This window comes from Choristoneura fumiferana, chromosome 8 (genome assembly GCF_025370935.1).
Source record: "Choristoneura fumiferana chromosome 8, NRCan_CFum_1, whole genome shotgun sequence".
NCBI lineage: Eukaryota > Metazoa > Arthropoda > Insecta > Lepidoptera > Tortricidae > Choristoneura > Choristoneura fumiferana.
Window position 1 is genome coordinate 18,095,017 of NC_133479.1, and position 19,217 is coordinate 18,114,233.

The window sequence follows — 19,217 nt, forward strand, 5'->3', positions numbered from 1 at the left end:
TGACGAGACTTTAAAGGCGGAAACATACTATTAAAACGCGACGTCACTCCACAACATCTGACGCATGTTTCTATCTCCAACTGACCATAAATAAATATGTAAACATCGGCACCAACGTTCGAGTTTCGTGGCACTCTGTAAGGGTAGTACGTTTGGTTTTTGTATTTACGCTCAATTATACAGCGGTAAACCGTACATATATTAAAAGAGGTTTATATTCTAAGTACGTCATAAAATCTTAATAATCAGTTCGCATTCGAAAAATTACACATGCTAAATTTCCCAACGAATTCCAATTTAACTGTCATGCAAAAAATCTGTAAAGACAAATAATAGTTTATCGAAACCTCAGTCAGTGTGGGAAGGTCTTTAAGTCATTTTAAATGGATATATTCTTGCAGACATCAAAGATTGACAGCAAAATCCATGGAACAAATTTTATTAATCTATTCTAACCCTTAAAATATGTTTAGTCCTTTTTTATAGAAAATAAAGGTTAAAAATACTAAGTGTATTTGTCTGTAGGTATATTTTTCTGCCGACCATACATTGCCACGAGATTTGAAAGTTACCTAATACCGATGTTTAAATATATGGGACTGATTAGTACTGACACGCGTTTGATGGCGTGTCGCAAGTATGTCCGCACCTTAACAGTTTTACTTGCCCTACGCAAGGATGCCTTAGCTCACTTATTTTATTTTTTTGGGGCATCAAGGGCAATACAGTAGGTACATTATAATAGGACTTAGGTACCATCAGCCAAATAAGTGGTCTATCAATTTTTAAACAAGTTCCTATCAAATTAATATGTCGCTGAAGTCGAACTTTCAAGTTGACAGACTCGTCTATTGGCATTATTGTTTTGACATACAAACGATTATCAACTTTAGGGTGGTAGACTTAGATGTGGTAGATCACATATTTGGCTGATGGTACTTCTGACTTCTGACAAATTGCCACCAACGGGACTTATCACGTGTTTTGACTATGAGTGAAAATCACGAAAGTTTAAAACGTTATATTTTTATTTTATTAGGGACTTCTGAGTACCTAATATTATAAATGCGAAAGTTTTTGAGTGTTTTAAATCAAAATGCTTTTATTAAATATAATGACCCGGATAACTCACGTCTTAAATCGAGTTTAGCTCGACATGTTTCGGGCTAATCCGTAGCCCTTCGTCTTCGGAGCAACGCGACTCAGCGGCTGCTGCAACACGCGCACTGCGCGCCGCCGCTCTGCTCGCGCGACTACCCGACGAAACGATTCGATTTAAGACGTGAGTTATCCGGGTCATTATATTTAATATGAGTGAGTCTCACGGTAGTTTCATGTTCAAAATGCTTTTATTCAATTTAGGCTATAACAAGCACTTATGAATGTCAAAAAATCTGCCATTGGTTCGGAAAAACCTCTGTCGAGTAGTAAACCTCGCTCTGCTCGGGTGGCTAAACATCTCGTGTCATTATGGCTTGTTTTAGTCCCTTGTTGAACAATCTACTATTTTTAGTCTCTCTACATGAAATATTATATTACATAGTAAAAATGTTGCTCAGTTTGGGACCAAGTCAATTCGTGTTGATCATCCTATGATATTTACTTTATTTATTATTATTTTCTATGCATTACAATTCAACTGAATGCTATTAAAATAAAATGTTAGAGTAATAGAAAATAAATTTCAGAATCCTGGTATAATGCAAAGTTTCCGCAAAGCAAAAGCCAGACAAAGCTGTGTAATAATAGTGAACTACCAGGATATAATTCAAGCAGAAAACTGTTTGTAGTTATTGTGAAATAGTTGTGCATTTTAATAGTTTCTGAACAATATATTAAAGTCTCCTTTATTGTTAAGTGAGATGATCTATTTTTGAACAAATTGAATTCATAGTTTGCGTGGGTGGAAAACCATTATTGCTAAAGAGGATTATCAAGTATCGTGATAGAATTATCTTCAACTTTAGTTTTTATGGGCATTAAAAAGCACTGTATGGTAGCTTCCATTATTTTAACTCTTAAATTCACCCTTTGTCGGACCCTAACGTATTGCTCCTCTCCTCTCATCCACTCAAAGGTTGACTGGTAGAAATCCCTTAAAGGGATAAGTCCGCCTTTGTACAAGTATCTTAAAGTTTGTCAGTTGTATTTGTTAATTCTTTTGTACAATAAAGAGTTTACATACATACATACATACATAAAATAGGGAAACTATTTATTTGTTCTTGATTTATTATAGGTAAGAGACAGGTACAACTAAAAACAAAGACAAATAAAAAAAACCGGCCAAGAGCTTATCGGACACGCCCAAAATAGGGTTCCGTAGCCATTACGAAAAAAATAAGTTCTTAATATTTTTCTAAGGATTTCGTATTTTATACGGAATCTTCCAAGGTTAGTATATTTTATACCTTAGGCCTTAACTTAGCTGTTATAGTTTTTCTTGAAAGTTTGATATACTTACTAATTCAATGAATCGAAAATCGTCCAAAAAACCCCTAATTGTCTATGGGATGTATTAAAAATAATAAATAAAAAATATATATATTATACAATTTTATCGGCATAGTTACATATATATCCGTCCAAAGTTACAGTTTTCTAGCATTGAACGGACAGACAGACAGACAGACATGGCTAAACTATAAGGGTACCGTTTTTGCCATTTTGGCTCCGGAACCCTAAAAACGACCGTCACGAAGTTATATCAGCTCAGCAGAAGGAGTCATCGTGGTCATCATCCCAGCCTTTATGGGTCCCACTGCTGGACACAGGCCACCTCTCAGAATGAGAGGGCTTAGGCCGTAGTTCCCACGTGGTATTAGTGGGGGATCGGGAACTTGGCATACACCATTGAATTTCTAGGAGTACTTACATGAAAATTGTAATTGATATACTTTTGTGATTTTGTAGTAATGGAAAATGAGAGCAGATGAGAAAGTTAAGTGGAAAATTTGGCGACCTTGTTGTGACATTATTGTGAGACTCTAAGGATGTCACTGCCCGACCCAAATCGTGTTTTAAACATTAGCGCCACCATATTGGTTTTCCGCGCAAGTAGGTGACCATTTACCACTGATTGCTTTCTTTTATGTATAGTCACCTGCATAATAAGGCTAGAGTGAATAGGCTGTTACTGAACCAGTGACACACGTTTCGCCTCATCTGCACTTACGTCTGGTAAAGGGGTCAATCACGGTCAGTTTTATGTATAAAAAAAACCGGCCAAGAGCGTGTCGGACACGCCCGAAATAGGGTTCCGTAACCATTACGAAAAAAATAAGTAATATTTTTCTAAGGATTTCGTATTTTGTACGGAATATTCCAAGTTTAGGTATATTTTATACCTTAGGCTGCTACTTACTCTTAAACTACTAATAATTCTCGAGAAAACTCAACCGTTATAGTTTTCCTTGTAAGTTTGATATACTTACTACCATCATGATTTTTTTCAAATTTGTTCACCTACCGGTTTAGATTTTAGAGGGGGTGGGGGGGCGGACGCTCGATTTTAATGAAAATTTGCACTTTAAAGTTGAATAATTTGCAAAATAATGTCTGAATTGAAAAATCGTTTTAGCAAACCCCTAATGCTGGTTTTAAGAGACCTATCCAAAGATACCCCACACTACAAGATTGGATGAGAAAAAAAAACATCCCCACATTACGTCTATGGGAGGTACTGAATTTTTGAATGTACCTACTATTTTGTCAGCATAGTTTACATATATATTCGTGCAAAATTACAGCTTTCTAGCACTGATAGTCCCAGAGCAAAGCCGCGGACGGACAGACAGACAGACAGACATGGCGAAACTATAAGGGTTCCGTTTTTGCCATTTTGGCTACGGAACCCTAAAAAACTGCCATAGCGGAGCGTGCAACAATATCTGACACGTCCTTCCGGCCCTAGAAATAGTCGTATCATATATTTATGAACGCTGTGTTTTGTCAAATATTGGTGCTGGTGACTGTACTTATACCGTTAAGTTTAAAAGAAAGCAATCCTAAAAGCCATGATGGCCTAGTAGTTTGACCTACGGCCTCTCACGCAGAGGGTCGTAGGTTGAAATCCAAACTTGCACCTCTGAGCTTTTCTAAATTCATGTCCAAAATTACATTGGAAACCTATTATGACCATTATGATTAGGAAAAAAAAGTAAATAAAGAAAGAAAATACATTTATTCACAGAGAAAGAGCGAGACATATTCGATACAAACATATAAGAATAATTTCTACCTACATAAATAGACAACACGAAGGATAAAGATAGTGCAATGTGTTTGCATTTTCAAATCGGATATGAAACCTGCACTAATCTACGAAGCAATTCAATGGTGTGTGTGAAGTTCCCAAGCCGCACTGAGCCCGCGTGGGAACTACGGCCCAAGCCCTTATCCTGAGAGGAGGCCTGTGTCCAGACAGTGCGTTGTCAATACACTTTATGATAAAATTTTCGATTGATGTGGTTTAAAAAATTGGTAAGTACCCTGAGTAGAAAAACGAAAAGTAGATGAATCTGAATAACAGCACTCTTTAAAAGGTCTTTATTATGGTAAAAGAAATGCTTAAACGCCGTCACGGTCTGTTGTTCTGAAAACTTTATCCCGAAATAATGAATTATAATGGACAACGTTTTGCTTTGTGAATGACAAAACGTTGCGCGTTTCCACTGTTACACGCGGGCTTTATTCATGTGACGGAATTGGGTAGATTCCTGCGTAAAAAGAGTACATTGTGTCTTAAGGGCGGTAAATAAGGAATTACGAACGAGAGTCTATTAGAAGCCCGAAGTCGAAGACTGAGGGCTTTAATGAGTCGATGTTCGTAATTCTAGTACCGCCCGTGCGACATACAATGTTTTTCATCACATTTGCGAGTAAAATTTTATATTTCTAAAAGAAAAAATATAATTCTTCCAAATATTGGCGATACCTTAGGCTGCGCTCTTAGCAGCGTCGCCCTCCCCTTCCCTCAGCATGTGCCTGAGCCGCGTGTGCATGTGGTCCTGCTGCTACACCATGCGCAGCACCATCAGTACGGGCACTTTACTCATTTACCGACCTTGGGCTTCATGACAAGAAAATTTGTACGCGCAATGACTCATTTACCGACCACGGGCTTCATGACAAGCACATTAAGGTCGAGGGTTTTATTTGGGGGGTTGCAACCAAGGTAGCCTGCATGTTTCGCCACTGTTTACGAGCAAGTGTGATGAAAAACATATTATATTTAATCCCCAACTTAGATTATTAAAAAATATGGTATACTTGTTTTTTTTTGTGAATCGAACAAAAAATGATAAAACGCGTTAATGTTCAGGAGAGGACGTCCGTTATACCACGTGGAACTTCAACTGGGTATCCATACTAATATTACAAATGCGAAAATGTGTGTTGTGAGTTTGTATGTTTGTCCGTCTTTCACGTCGAAACAGAGCGACGGATCGACGTGATTTTTAGCATAGAGATAGTTTATTCGCCAAAGAGTAACATAGGCTACTGTTAATTCCGAAAAAATGCACAGAGCCCGAGGAAGCAGCGCGCGATAACCGAATTTCACGCGGGCGAAGTCACGGACAAAAGCTAGTCTAAAGCTATAAAATAAAAATATATAAAAATAGCAACATCATAAAAGCAAATATCACTTGCAAGTCTATACAAACCTTACCAATAGAATTGGAAAAAATATCTGCTTAGTTCGCAATGCGGGTAAAGAGGAGCACACCTAGTTAGACGTAGCTCAATTTTATAAATCCCAGGTAACTCTTATTCGTGTAAGTACATAGAATAAGTCTATCTACTTTTTAATTTAAAAATCATCTCTACAATGTAAAGCTAATTTTTTACATTTTGCTCCGCCGATGTTATTTATTTTTATTCTTATTTAGAATTAATGCAATCAGAGTTTGTTTTCAACAGCATTTCTTTCAAGTTACGAGTTTTGCACGATAGTCACGAACCACCCAAACTTTGGGGCTTAATTAAACTGCAAAGAATTCTTTACAACTTGCACGAACGTCGTCTAGGGATCTGATTTTGTTTATTTTGTTGAAAAACATTGGTAGGCTTTTTCTTTTGGCGATCTTCATTTGTCTAGTACAAAACGCTCTGTAGGTATACACCAAAATTAATCCCCATTCACGCTGTAGAATGAATGATAATTTGAATTGAATAAATGAACTAAAATGAACCGCGCGCACACACACACACACACGCGCGCGCAAAAACGCACGCTCGCACGTACACACACAAACACACGACACGCACAATTAAAGTTAAGAATTGAGTAACATGAACGTGATAACTTAGTACTAACTATCTATCATTTTGTGTGGATGCCGCCGAAGAAACATAATAATTATTATTTTTAGATTTAAAATACATAAAACTGTAATTTTACTACTGCTATTCCTAAAAAAAAGTTAAATTTAATTCAAATCAGTCACTTTTTTAGCGTGAAGTAGCAGGGGTTGGACACTCCGCAGTTTAGGTAAGTTCCACCGACGCGCCTAATCATTAGGCGCACGGCAGTGGGTTGCCGCCATGTTGCCGCTTAGCTCTGCTCGCACGCTGGACGCGTCGCGCGTGATTTGTGTAGGTGCCTACTTATTTAATTTTGCAACAATGACTTCGAAACGATAGAATCCGTATAAGTTATATTGTTGTTTAATTAATTACGGATGTATAAATAAAAAGAAGAGAAATGAATCGGAATTATCATTTTTCAACATTCCGAAAGATATTGAAAGGGCATTCTTTACTTCTCTAATTTCCTAAGTCCCTGCCTAGTAATAGTTTTGTATGTTTGTAGTTATCTGGTGATAAAATTCTTAAATTAGTTTCGCCAATACGGAAATCTGTATAGTATTTAGGCAAAGGTAGTATATATAAGTAGGTTATTATTGTCATGTTTTGTTGTCTGTCATGTATGTTAAAGTATATTTACTTATTTATTAAAGGTAGTTTATTGAATTCATATTAATACCCACTGTTATCTTTATTCATCGGCGAGTGGTAACCCCGCTGTTAGCGCCAAACCGGTTTCGAGTCAACGGTGCCCAACGGAATTTGAACGCTCGTGTAACAGGATAAGTTTTAATTTCGCGTGCAAGTCGTAAGAGTAGGCAACGATTTATACCTAAACTTGACTTTTGTTCGAGAGAGTCCCTTCTGTACTATTAGTTATTCTGTGGAAGTAGTGACAAATTTACACACGCACGTACGCACAAACAATGACATTTAAAAGTATTAGTAGGATAAAAAATATATTTTTCACTTCTCATGCTCGTAAACTTCGTTCAATACAAACTTCTTCGAACTTCGTTCGTATCTATGCTGGATCTAGGCGACATAAAATTAATTTTTATGCTCCAGGGCATAAAGTAAAAAAAAACTTCGTCTAAGACCAAGGCAATCAGGTGTCAACAGCCACAAAAAAAGTTTTTAAAAAACTAAAAATCACTCAAAATAAATCAATAAAACTAAAAATTTATAATAATAGGTATATACAGCAATGCATGAAAAATAAAAAGTACAACCTAGTAAGTGAGCAATTTCTTCCACTGTTGCTATATAATTTCCTCGCAATCGAAGTGAAAAGCAGTGTAAAAATCGAGGTTAAACCCAATTTCCCCCTAGACGTGTCTATGCCACCCTCGCCGTACCGGCTCGTGTATATGAACGTCTTGGGGTAAAATGGCTTGTTTTATGCTCTTGTTGTACAATCTACTATTTCGCTATAATTGGCATTTCACTTCGAGCCACCGTGACTATTTAAATCGAGTTTTCTTGTTAAATAACCAGCTTTTTTAACCTTCGCAATAAATAAATTGGCTGGCTTGGACGAAGTTAATTATTGCGGGAGGAAAATTCGAAAATAATCACACAATTTGTTATTTTACGAAACTTGTAGCTTCCTTTTGAAGTTCTTCAGACTGAATAAAAGATTAGCTTCCTGAGAATTGGTCTACTGAAAAACATCAAAGAAGCATGTTTCATGATATAACTTTCCTTTTTCGGGTGAAATGTTGATTAGGTATAATAGTAATTATGCAAAGTCGAAGGGTTCTAGAAAGTGAAGTTTTTGCCCAATAAGTTTTTGTAACCGATAGGGCTTCGAAAATATGTGTGTCTGTGTTTGTTACCCTTGGATGGATTTTGTATGTTGGTAGCTGGATCTTTTCAATAATACTAAAGCTACTTTTGTTTCTATATTCTCACGGGACCGAGATGTAAAATCAATAAATAAAACATGAAAAATCCTAAAATCACAATATAAGCCTAGAGATATCAAAATTTTGCACGAATGTTTTTCATAGAATAGAAAAGAATGTGTTTTTCGAGTGTTCTAATAGGAATTAATTTCATATATTGTATAAACTAATAAATGAGCATTTGTGTGTATGTATCATATGTAAAAATAAGCCTAGTGGTCTAAAACTCAGTTATGTAGCTAATTTAAAGTTCAAAAGTCGGGACCCATTACTATGAGTTTTTGAGCGTCACGATTTAAATGGGTCCTGACTTTAGCTTATTTTCTTCATTATAGTTTTGGCAGTCGGGTTTTTTGATTTTTTAAATTTAAGTATATATTTAGAATGGGGTAATTATTAGCTTTCATTTGATACCCATATTGTTACAAAACAAAATATTTTTTTTCATTCCTCCGCCATATTGAAATATTATATGGCCTATGTCACTCTGACAGTTATGACGAATCCCATCTAGCAGCGAGGACCAAAGAAATGGACATACATACCCTCAAAAAACATAACCCTCCTTGGGTCTCCTCCTCGGGTAATCTGTGCTAGATACTCCAAAAACAAATATAATGATTTTGACGAAATTTGCTTTAAATGGGTTCTCGGGGCATTTTTCTTTCTAACCTAATGCAATAAAGTATGAAATTTGCCGATATATCCTATAATAGTGACAGTTTACTTTGAAGTGTCATATTTTTTTTTTATGTGTTTGTATCTATTCTATCTAAATAATAATGTAGTAAAAAGAATAAAAATACAAATTTATCAAAAAATAACTACTTATTTATTCTTATAAGTTATAATGCATCTAGACAGTAATATTAACAGTACTTACAACTAAAATTTACATCTAGATCAGTCATAATTGGCCGTTTACAATACGATACCTTCCACTTTTGTCATAACTAATTGAATTTCGATATCACTTGAAACTCAATCAAGGTGAAACAATAAGATTGAAATGAGACTTTTATATCAAGTCATTAAGTTACTGGACTTTAAAATTTAAGCGTAGAAAAACTTCAAAAATAAGACTTAAATTTAATCAAGAAATCGACAGCAAATTCACAATAAATATTATAATAATTCTATTTGATTAATATTTTGAATGTTTCATTGACTTTACATAAATTCTGTTGGCAACTTTCTGTCTCAGTAAATAATTTCTTGAGTATGACTTGAAACAAACTTGCTGCTCAGTACTCAGTCAGATCCCTGATAATTGACTAACGTCATAAGCCTTATCACAATAGCCAGTTAACTTAACCTTGCTGATAAGAAATTATACAGTTTAAAAAGTTGAACACAGATCTTATTCATGGCCTTCGATAGTAAATTAAGGCGTCATTTTTAAACAATATGAACCAGGACTTGTTTTAAAACCACAGGACAAAATCGTCATTTCAATACCTACAAAGTATTATATTCAAATAGTTGAGCAGTTTGACTGAACTTCAGCACAATACGGTAGCTGCTTTTATTTTTATATTCTTAGTTCCTAAGAATATCTATCCTAAGTGTATCTATCACATGAATCTAGAGATTTTATTAAAATTGTAAGCTTCTTTTGATGTTCAAAATTTGCTTTTAAAATCTCCTTTTTATATGATCGACTACCGAATTGATATCACAATAATTCAAGTCCAGTCGTTAATGGAACTTCGCAAAGATGGTTTATCAAACCCACGTTATTGATACAAGATTATGCTTCGAAAGATTTTTTCCTTTCCGTCTCGGATTTTCCAATGTTAACGTGAATGGTGATTGCATCGTCATCGGAGGATTTCATTATGATGTCATTCCATTGTATCTCAGCCTTTTTACTGTAACTTTCATTCTCTATCAATATGGCGGATTTCGTGTACAGCTCTTTGGATTGGAATTCAACTAAAGCGCAGTAATCACTTTTTTTCGATTCTGACTTAGCGTCAGCCAAGTAACCTAGATTCCTCCTCATGATTTCAACTCTTACATGGTAGTTGTAGATGCAGACTTTGATGATAAAAGCGCTTTTCTGGTATAGAAGGACGATTTTGTATTTTGTTCTGCAACAAGCCGTTTTCTTTAGCTTGGTTTGGAAGTTTTCTATTAGGATTTTTATTTTTTGCGAGTAGACTGCTATGACGTTGTGGCTGCTAAGGAGGTGAGCTGATAGTTCTTCGAAGGGGACTGATGAACAGCTGCCGGAGACAGGGCAGGACATGGTGTCGTACTTGCATTCTTGCTCGTGCTTGGGTCTGGTACTGGCTGTGAGAAGGTCGTTGCAGCCGCGTCTATAGACAAACAAAATATTGTTGACTTTGGCTATCAAATGCAAACGGTAAGCTATGTAGATGACATGCTATTGACGTTTTTGCTACTATCACCAGTTTGAAAAATTATTAGAATTTAATATTAGAAATAGACATTCAGCGATTTTATATTATTATGTAAGTAGGTATAAAGTACAAAGTATCATAAAATGTATTCAAAATATTTCAACAGTGTTTAGGTTTAAGTATTTGATTGAACACCGCTATAATAGATGTTTTTAAGGATTTTGTAGTCGTAATTGAAAAAAGTTTCTAAACATTAACCGATGTTTATAGTGCACCGCCTCAAAATAATTAAAATTTTGAATTTAACAATTTTAATGAAAAGCCTTTACAATGTGTTCATTCAAGGTAACTTTTTAAAAGCAAAATTTTAAATTATCGTGTTCAAAAGTAGTATAAATTGATCTGCTGAAATTCGTAAACTAATAATAACATGACGATAATGATAATGACGAAATGGTCCACATCATTGTTCATAAATAAATGATCATAAATTGATCGTAAAATAATTCGTCCAAACAAAGTGTATTGAGATTTAAATTTTATCGTACACACGTTTTGTAAATGTAACCATATTTTTTTTATTGAAACAATCCGGTTCTTGTTGTTGTATTTATGTATTGAGATATTTTGAATTAGCATAACACGAAGTGTAATATAGTCAGATGAGCTCGGACTAGATTTATTAATTTAATATGCACAAAGCAAAATTTATGTATTAATATTCGTTACCTACGAGTAGCAGTGTATTACTTAGAAGTATATAAGTCCACATAAATTTCAGATTAAAAGTTAAAACACTTATTTGAAACCCGTCATTTGTAAAACAAAAGATTTAATTTATATTGAACTTGTTCAAGCTAAACTATTTAATTAATTTTGTGTGATTTATAGTTTTCATTAGTAACCTTTCTCTTGTTAGTTTCACAATGGGAGCCCACACAGGTGGTTTTTAATTAAATATTAAACTAAAATTGTTGAGATGAAATATTAAACAAAATCATATAAATTAATTTAAGGTTGAAAGTTTCATCACAGATTCGTTTTAATTTTCTGGAAACATCTCTTGAGACTGAATTAGCAAAGAGACTTGAACTAGAGAAAATAGTTTATTTTTTATTCAAGATAGGGTTTTCGCAGAATTTACTTCGATTAAGAGACAAAAATTCTTTACAGCGACATTTTACCAAGGAAAAATCAACAATATGTATATAGGCAAAGATCCTACCAATCGGAATAGTTATATTTACTATATAGATTGGTACAATCGGCGGTTTTATTTATTATATTTGCTCTTTATATAAAAATGATCTAGCTTTATGTTTGTTCTTAACAACTAAAACTCTATCTATATAAGTATGTATTAAGCTCTATCTTTAAAACTAATTACCCAATTGACAAATTAATCATCTAAATAATTTAATGCGAGCGAGATCGATGTAGTCGGAGCGGATCCGACCCGGTCGGGTTAGGTTGAAATTCATAATGTGGATTTCTTTTGCCCCTGCAACGATAGTAATAAAAATAAAACAAAATTTGAAATATTGGTTCCAACAAATTAATACAAAATATCCTATAACTGCGTTTTGATTAGAAACAAAGCTCTGCTAAAACAGAGTTTATACTATATTTGGGCAGCGTAGCTTAGCGGAAATTGTGTTGATTAATTCATCACCTCATTATTCGTCATCACTTTTTATAAGCGCAGAATCCTTTCATCACCAATACACGTTAAAACGGCTTAGGGCCTAATAAATTACACCGTATCTTTTATACCGCGTGATATTTATAGAGTTCCATGATAGCCTCATAAAAATAACTTTTGAAAGTAACAGTTTCGCTTCGAATGCAATGATCCAGATGAGGTATCAAATAAATCGTAAAAATAGATTAAAACTGCAAGGTTTTACGATTCTGGACGGTTTATTGGGTCCGCTACAATTTTATTGCGTCTGGAACTTGTGGTTTGCTTTATCAGCTGTCAGTATGTTAAAGTACGTTTAAGTACCCACGCTTAAAGAGTTGTAATCTTGTTGAGAACACGCTTAAAGAGTTGTAGTCTTATTTTAGAACACGTTTAAAGAGTTGTAGTCTTAGTTTAGAGAACTTTAACACTAATAAAATTAACTAAGGTTATATAATTACCAACCAACCGTCTCATTCCGAGAGAAAGGCTGTGCCCAGCAGTGGGACGATATATAATCCTATCCTACTTGATATTATAAATTCGAAAGTTTGTGAGTGAGTGAGTGAGTATGTTTGTTACTCCTTCACACAGAAACGGCTATACGGATTTGGATGAAATTTGGTATGTAGATAGCTGGACATCTGGAATAAAAAATAGGCTACTTTTTATTCCCATATTCTCACGGGATAGGGATAAAATCTCGAAATAACAACCGCTGGGCTTAGAGTCATGAAATTTGAAATGATCGTTTTTAATGTAACGTCAATGAAAACCACGATTTAATATTCGGGAATTCCCACGGGAATTTTTAAAATCCCTAAATTTCAATTTAGCTGCTGGATGTAATGATTTACGTCTGCGTAGCCGCGGGTAATCACTAGTTACCTATAATTCCGACACGGCAACATCAAGTCATTGACGAGCCTCTGCAGCGCCAGGCAGGGCGCGGCCGGCGCTCGCAGAGTCCCCCTGCACCACGCGCAGCGGGAAATGCGTCGCGAGCACCGAGTGCACCATACACCGCCGCACCACGGGCAAACGCAGGGGCCGCAGCACTGGGGAGCGAGCAATGGATTAGTTACACGTTGGTACTGTGGAATAGATTGAGTCGGTAGGTGTGATTTGAGTCAAAGGCGATGGCGATATTTTAGGAGTATAGGCATTAACCTTAGTTTTACTTAGTTCGTTCTGTGATATAAACGTTCTGTGGTATATAACTATGTTGTATTAATGTATACAGAGTGTAACAGTTAAGTAAGTTAATAAAGAGAGCCTTATTATCCAAAAACAATATCGTTGGGTCAACGATTTCAAGTAGAACTTCCTAATTTGTATGTGCTGATAAACCGGGTCCAAGCGGAAGATTGCGAGATATCGATTCTTGCGCAATAGGCATAAGGTTGACAATTGAGTAAGCCGAGTTTTTGGGTCATGGTGATGTTATGAGCTATCACGTAATACGAATTCGCGAGTTTGTACGAAGGTCCAAGTTCAGAGGCTTTATTGGTTTACGTTCTTGGAATCACTGTCATATTCATTTCTTTTTGTTAAAAGAGATGGATGATTGCGATTGCGAACGACAGCACGTTAGACAATACGACTCAGGTCAAAGTTAATTGGTGGTAGTTTGTTTGTTAGGTTTGGTAGATAGAAATGGCAGTGGCAGGCCTTTGCACAGAAGTGCATGGGACACCATGCAGTTATTGAAAAAAAAACTATAGTTATAATACTGAAACGCGCCAACTAAAAGTATTTATTTTGCATGATAAAGTCCCGCTTTTCTTTTTTGCCTTTTACAAACTATTATTTAACTTGCACCTATGTAGGTAGGTATATGATTGAGCCGTGGTTTCACAATTTGCGAACCTTCCGACCACTTCTTGGAATCCAACTGAGCTAAAATTGTGACCGTATTTTTCTTGATTTCCGCTAACTTTCTAAATATGTATGAATGAAAAATAAATTAGTATGGACTTTAGAAAAATGTAAGAAATCAAGAAACTTTTGCTTCGTTCTACCACGCATTTATATATATTAATTCTTATTTTGTTTTAAACAGTGTTAGGTCACTAAGTGTCTCGAAGAAATTAACTTCATTTGGCCTGTTAAATAGTTTCTTAAACGACAAAAAATAATCTTGTAAACAACAAAAACAATGTAGGTATACAAAAGCCACGACAGAATATTCCTAAGACTAGATGTCTCTATATTATGTGGGTTAAAGTGGCTCTTTACGTAACTATATCGTTATAGCAATATGTCTGAGGCAATTGCTATCCTTAGAAAATAACCTCAATAAGTGTTTGTGTTGGGAAATTTCTAGAATGTGTCGTTGAAAGTTGATTACACCTAGGTTCGTGTTTTAACTTTTTTCAGCAGAAAGCATCTCTACTTTTCGTGTAGGAGTGGTACTCCTTACACGAAAAGTAAGAATGTTTTTTTCTTGTCTACCACAACGATCAATAATATAAGAAAGGATGAGAATATTTATTTGGTAAGTACAAAAATATTCTGTCGAAGAACTAAAGTCACTGACATAGCTGGAAAAATATGCAAATTGAAGTGGCAATGGGCAGGCCACATCGCTCGAAGAACAGATAACCGTTGGGGGAGAAAAGTCCTCGAGTGGCGACCACGAACCGGAAGACGAAGCGTTTGCAGGCCTCCCACCAGGTGGACTGACGACATCGTGGGAGTAGCGGGAAACCGGTGGATGCAAGTGGCGAGTTGTCGTTCATTGTGGCGTTCTAAGGGGGAGGCCTTTGTCCAGCAGTGGACGTCTTCGGGCTGATGATGATGATGATGACAAAAATATTACAGGTTTGCGAAAACCAATGCTTTATTTTGAATCTGTTTACAAAATATTCAGAATGTTTTTTTTTTTGTGAAAGAATTGAAAAGGAAAACTTACAGCTACGTAGGGCAGAAGTGGAAAATTTGCTAACTTGACTTTGTTAACTGAAAATTTTCTTCAAGCTGAAATTTATTTTTAACCCCCGACGCAAAAAGAGGGGTGTTATAAGTTTGACCGCTATGTGTGTCTGTATGTCTGTGTGTGTGTCTGTCTGTCTGCCTGTCGGTGGCAAAACGGGAGCACCGGGCTCAAATCTTTTCTGGCAATTCGAAAAAATATTTCGTTTTTCTAAAATATTAGAGCCGTGGTGGCCTAGTGGTTTGACCTATGGCCTCTCAAGCGTCGTCTCAAGGTCGTGGGGTCGAAAGAATTACACCTCTCCATTTCTTCCGTGGATGTCGTAAGAGGCGACTAAGGATATAAGTTTAGGTATACCGTAGGCGACAAGCTTGTCACCATTGTACCGTCTTTGTCAAACTTAAAACCTAAAATTGCTAAAAGTGGCTCCGTAGCGGTAACGTTTCGTGTGCTCTGCGTACCCCATTTGGGAATACAGGCGTGATATTTCTGTGTGTGTGTGTGTGTATCAAATTTTATATACGAAATTTGATTACAAATTTACCACGAGGTAGTGGTGAAGGAAAACATCATGATAAAACTTGTAAAAACCTGCTTGTGTGTGAAGTTTCCCATTCCTGGGCTTGCGTAGGACCTACGGCCTAAGCCCTCTCATTCAGAGAGGAGGCTTGTGCTCAGGGCTGGGTTGATTATGCTGAAATCCTAGAGCTAGCTTACCTGTAAAGGTTCCAAGCATATGCTGCACTCTGAGAAGCGCGTGAGCACCTCATCGCAGTTCGGGCATGCGCACGTCGCCGCATGTCCCTCCTCCACTGGCTCGAGTGCGGGCGGCTCGACGATGGCTTGGGGCTTGTCTGAAACAAGACGGTTTATATCAAACTGATGTGATTTTTGGAAAGCTATACAGGGCGGCCCATTTAGATCGGTCAGTATGGGAAAGTCTGAAACTTTTAGACATATGAAGATCTGCTCTTAGGAACCATGTCATCGATTTTAGTAACAAGAAAAACTGCATTCAGACATTAAAAAAAAACACTTGTACTTAGTTCGGAATCGAACCCGGTCGTTTTGAAAAATAAAACGTACAGTGAGATACACCTTTGGCCTCTTCTACACTTAGCATCAGGTGAGATAGAGGTCAGTCACGGTCACTTTTGTGTAAAAAAAGTAAATATAGTTATGATTGGTTTTTTTTTGGAGTCTTTTTGTATTTTTTATATCAACTCCAAATTTGTTACTTTTACGGGTATCCCGTTGTGTCTAGATTCCTGTCCAGCGGTGGTGTAGGGGTTATAGCACGCAGCACGGATTGCTGAGGACCTGGGTTCGATTCCCAGCGCTGGTCTCTTTTTCTGGTTTTTCTGTGCATCCAAGTCTCAGTTTGTATTTTCGATAAATATAGTTGTTTACCCTTATTTTTATCGGTAGATGCTTAATCATAATCTGTTAATGACTAAGGTAGTGTCCTCAGTAATAAAGAAAAAGACATCAGTTACATTATTAATCAAAAACTGTTGGGCGTGTATTTCTCTTGCCAATTAAGAGAAGTCTCTTCGTTCCATTCTCCATACAAACGTAGTCCCGGCCTCATTTGAAAACTAGGCAACAGAAATAGATGAAATTTTGTAAGTATGGACTAGACGTAATTATCTATGCCTGTGGTTTTTCAGATTTTGATATAAATGTGTAATATCAGAATTACAGGAGCTCAAAAGTCGACAAAAAAAAAGATGTCAACTTTGCACGAGAATTACAGACTAATAAATCTTTTTTAGAAAAATCTAAAAAACCACAGGTATAGAAAATATAATGAATATATTGATTGTAAAATATCATTGATTTCTGTGCTATACTTTTTGTATCATAAGAGGACAACAAAACCCACAATTCAACCGCCCTAATCTTGAAAAGCCTACAGCTATCTCGATATAAATTACGGACGTCTTTGCTGAAGGCATGGGGGGGACGGAGCGATAAAGACAGCAATATCCCAAACGAATACCTAACGCGGCCGCGCGGCCGGCAGGGAAACTTCTCTTAAACAAAAAGATAAAGCTCGTCTGTATTTTCGGATAAATACAATCTAGGGCTCTTCAAGGCTAGAGTGAATAGGCTGTTACTGTACCAGTGAGATACACCTTTGACCTCATCTGCACTTAACATCAGGTAAGATAGGGGTCAATCATGACGTCATTCGAAACTAAAACTACGTATACCTTCATTTTTTGTTCAATTGACAAGTAAATATACATGGCCAATTTATTTTGATAATTACTAACGGACTAGTTATATTTGTTAAGGAATCTATTTAGTTGTGACCTGTGGTTTGTATTGTGTTTTTCTTGTGGTCTTATGTCAAACAAACGGTTTCGTCAATAGATTTACAATGGCGCCCGATAACGTCCGTTTAGTTCTCACCACTTTTTTGAACCATAAACATCTGCCCTAAACCAGCTGGTCGCCAGAGTGAGTTCTTTACAATAAATGTATCATTAATTAGTCATCCAGAAGCTTTTGTTTTATATAGTCCTACCTCAGATTGTTGCAAAATTATTTCCCTGCAAAAATTTTAAGACTGTCTTCTAAAACGAGCGTGTTTTCTTTCCATTGCGTATGCTGCCAAGTAACAACTACGCGAGGATAGTCTCAACCATGTAATGAACAGAGAAAACGCAAACGTGTCTAAAACGTCGCGACTAAGTCCTTCACCAACGCAGCGGCCACAAGCTTTGGCCTTCGAATATTAACAAAGAGCCCTGTAACTAAAACCTTACCTTTTTCCAAAATAAATTCAACAATATCGAACTCCGGCAACTTCATTTCGTAACCTTTCGTCCTCAGCTTCTTAATAAAATTGCTTTTGTTCAACGAAATACTACTCCACAATATCACTTTCAAAAACCCTACAATTTAGATTTATTCGTAAATATGTATAAAATTTTGTGATAAGATTTTACTGTGTATCACTTCTCGCGAATGTTTCACTTGTACTGAATACATGTTATCTCATGAAGGTGCTTTATATACATGTGACAAATCATATTTACTTAGATACGTTCTAAATATTCTAACATTGTATCATAAGTGTGTACCGTGAGTTAATATTTGCAATTCCGTGCTTATGTTATCCCTACTTATATATTTATCAGTATCGTGAAACTTTAACTATACCTTTTAAAATAGCTTATTTATATATGAATATCGATATTACTACACATACCCTTTACTAAGTTTGTTTGAAGGTTCAGTTTTGATATACCAGCTTTAATGACGTATTTTAAATGTGGTCTGATGTATATAATGTTGTATATGATACAAACTTTATTAAGTTGCTTTTGATATAACAGTATGACTATGTGTATGTGTGAGTGTGACTATGTTAAGTTTAAACGCATTAAAAATGACGCTAACCAGTGCTTTATATTTTTTTGGCAAGCACTTTTTTATCAAAATTAATGTACAGTCGGAGTAAAAAAAGGTTCGTCACCCTATGATCTACTTTCCTTTTCTCAGTATGAGCGCTAATCTGCTTTACCGATTGAGTAAGACATACTGCGTCAACCTGTCAACCTGCTAAACATAATCAGGTGACCAGAGCAACCCTATCATTACACCTTGGCACTGACAAACACTGACAATTAAATAGAACATTATTTGATTTAAACTTTTACGAAGTTGTTTATTAGAAAGGTTTTGTATTGATATGAAACTAGATATATATGTTAGAGGTGTATACTATTTTGACCCATGTTATCATGTTAAGTAAGTATAATTGATATGCACTTGTCTACTTAGTACTTTGGTTTCAAAACGTACTAAGAGTCTATGAGGAATCAGTTTCATATGAGTAATCAGTTTAATAACTGACGAAGGTTTTCCTCCCCAACTGTACAAAATAAATGTTTTATTAGGTACATATTATGCCAAAGTTGCGTAAAATTATGTTTTAATTTTGATTGTCTGTTTTTTTTTTGTGAAATTATCAGTCCTGTACATCACCTTCAAAAATTCATTTATTT

At 35.8% G+C, this 19,217-nt stretch overlaps 2 protein-coding genes across 5 annotated transcripts in view; one reads left to right on the forward strand and one right to left on the reverse strand.

Annotated features, from left to right (window-relative positions):
• Ac76E (adenylate cyclase type 2 Ac76E) overlaps positions 1–19,217 on the forward strand; it is a 200,061-nt gene that overhangs the window by 63,964 nt on the left and 116,880 nt on the right. The gene's annotated exons all lie outside the window — the stretch shown is intronic.
• Positions 9,026–18,194, reverse strand: LOC141430688 (uncharacterized). The gene is made up of 4 exons (XM_074091537.1): positions 17,973–18,194; positions 15,916–16,052; positions 13,152–13,321; positions 9,026–10,537 (listed from the first exon to the last, which is right to left on the reverse strand). Exons 1-4 carry the CDS (start codon positions 18,016–18,018, stop codon positions 9,967–9,969), a joined length of 924 nt encoding a protein of 307 aa, XP_073947638.1. The 5' UTR covers positions 18,019–18,194; the 3' UTR covers positions 9,026–9,966.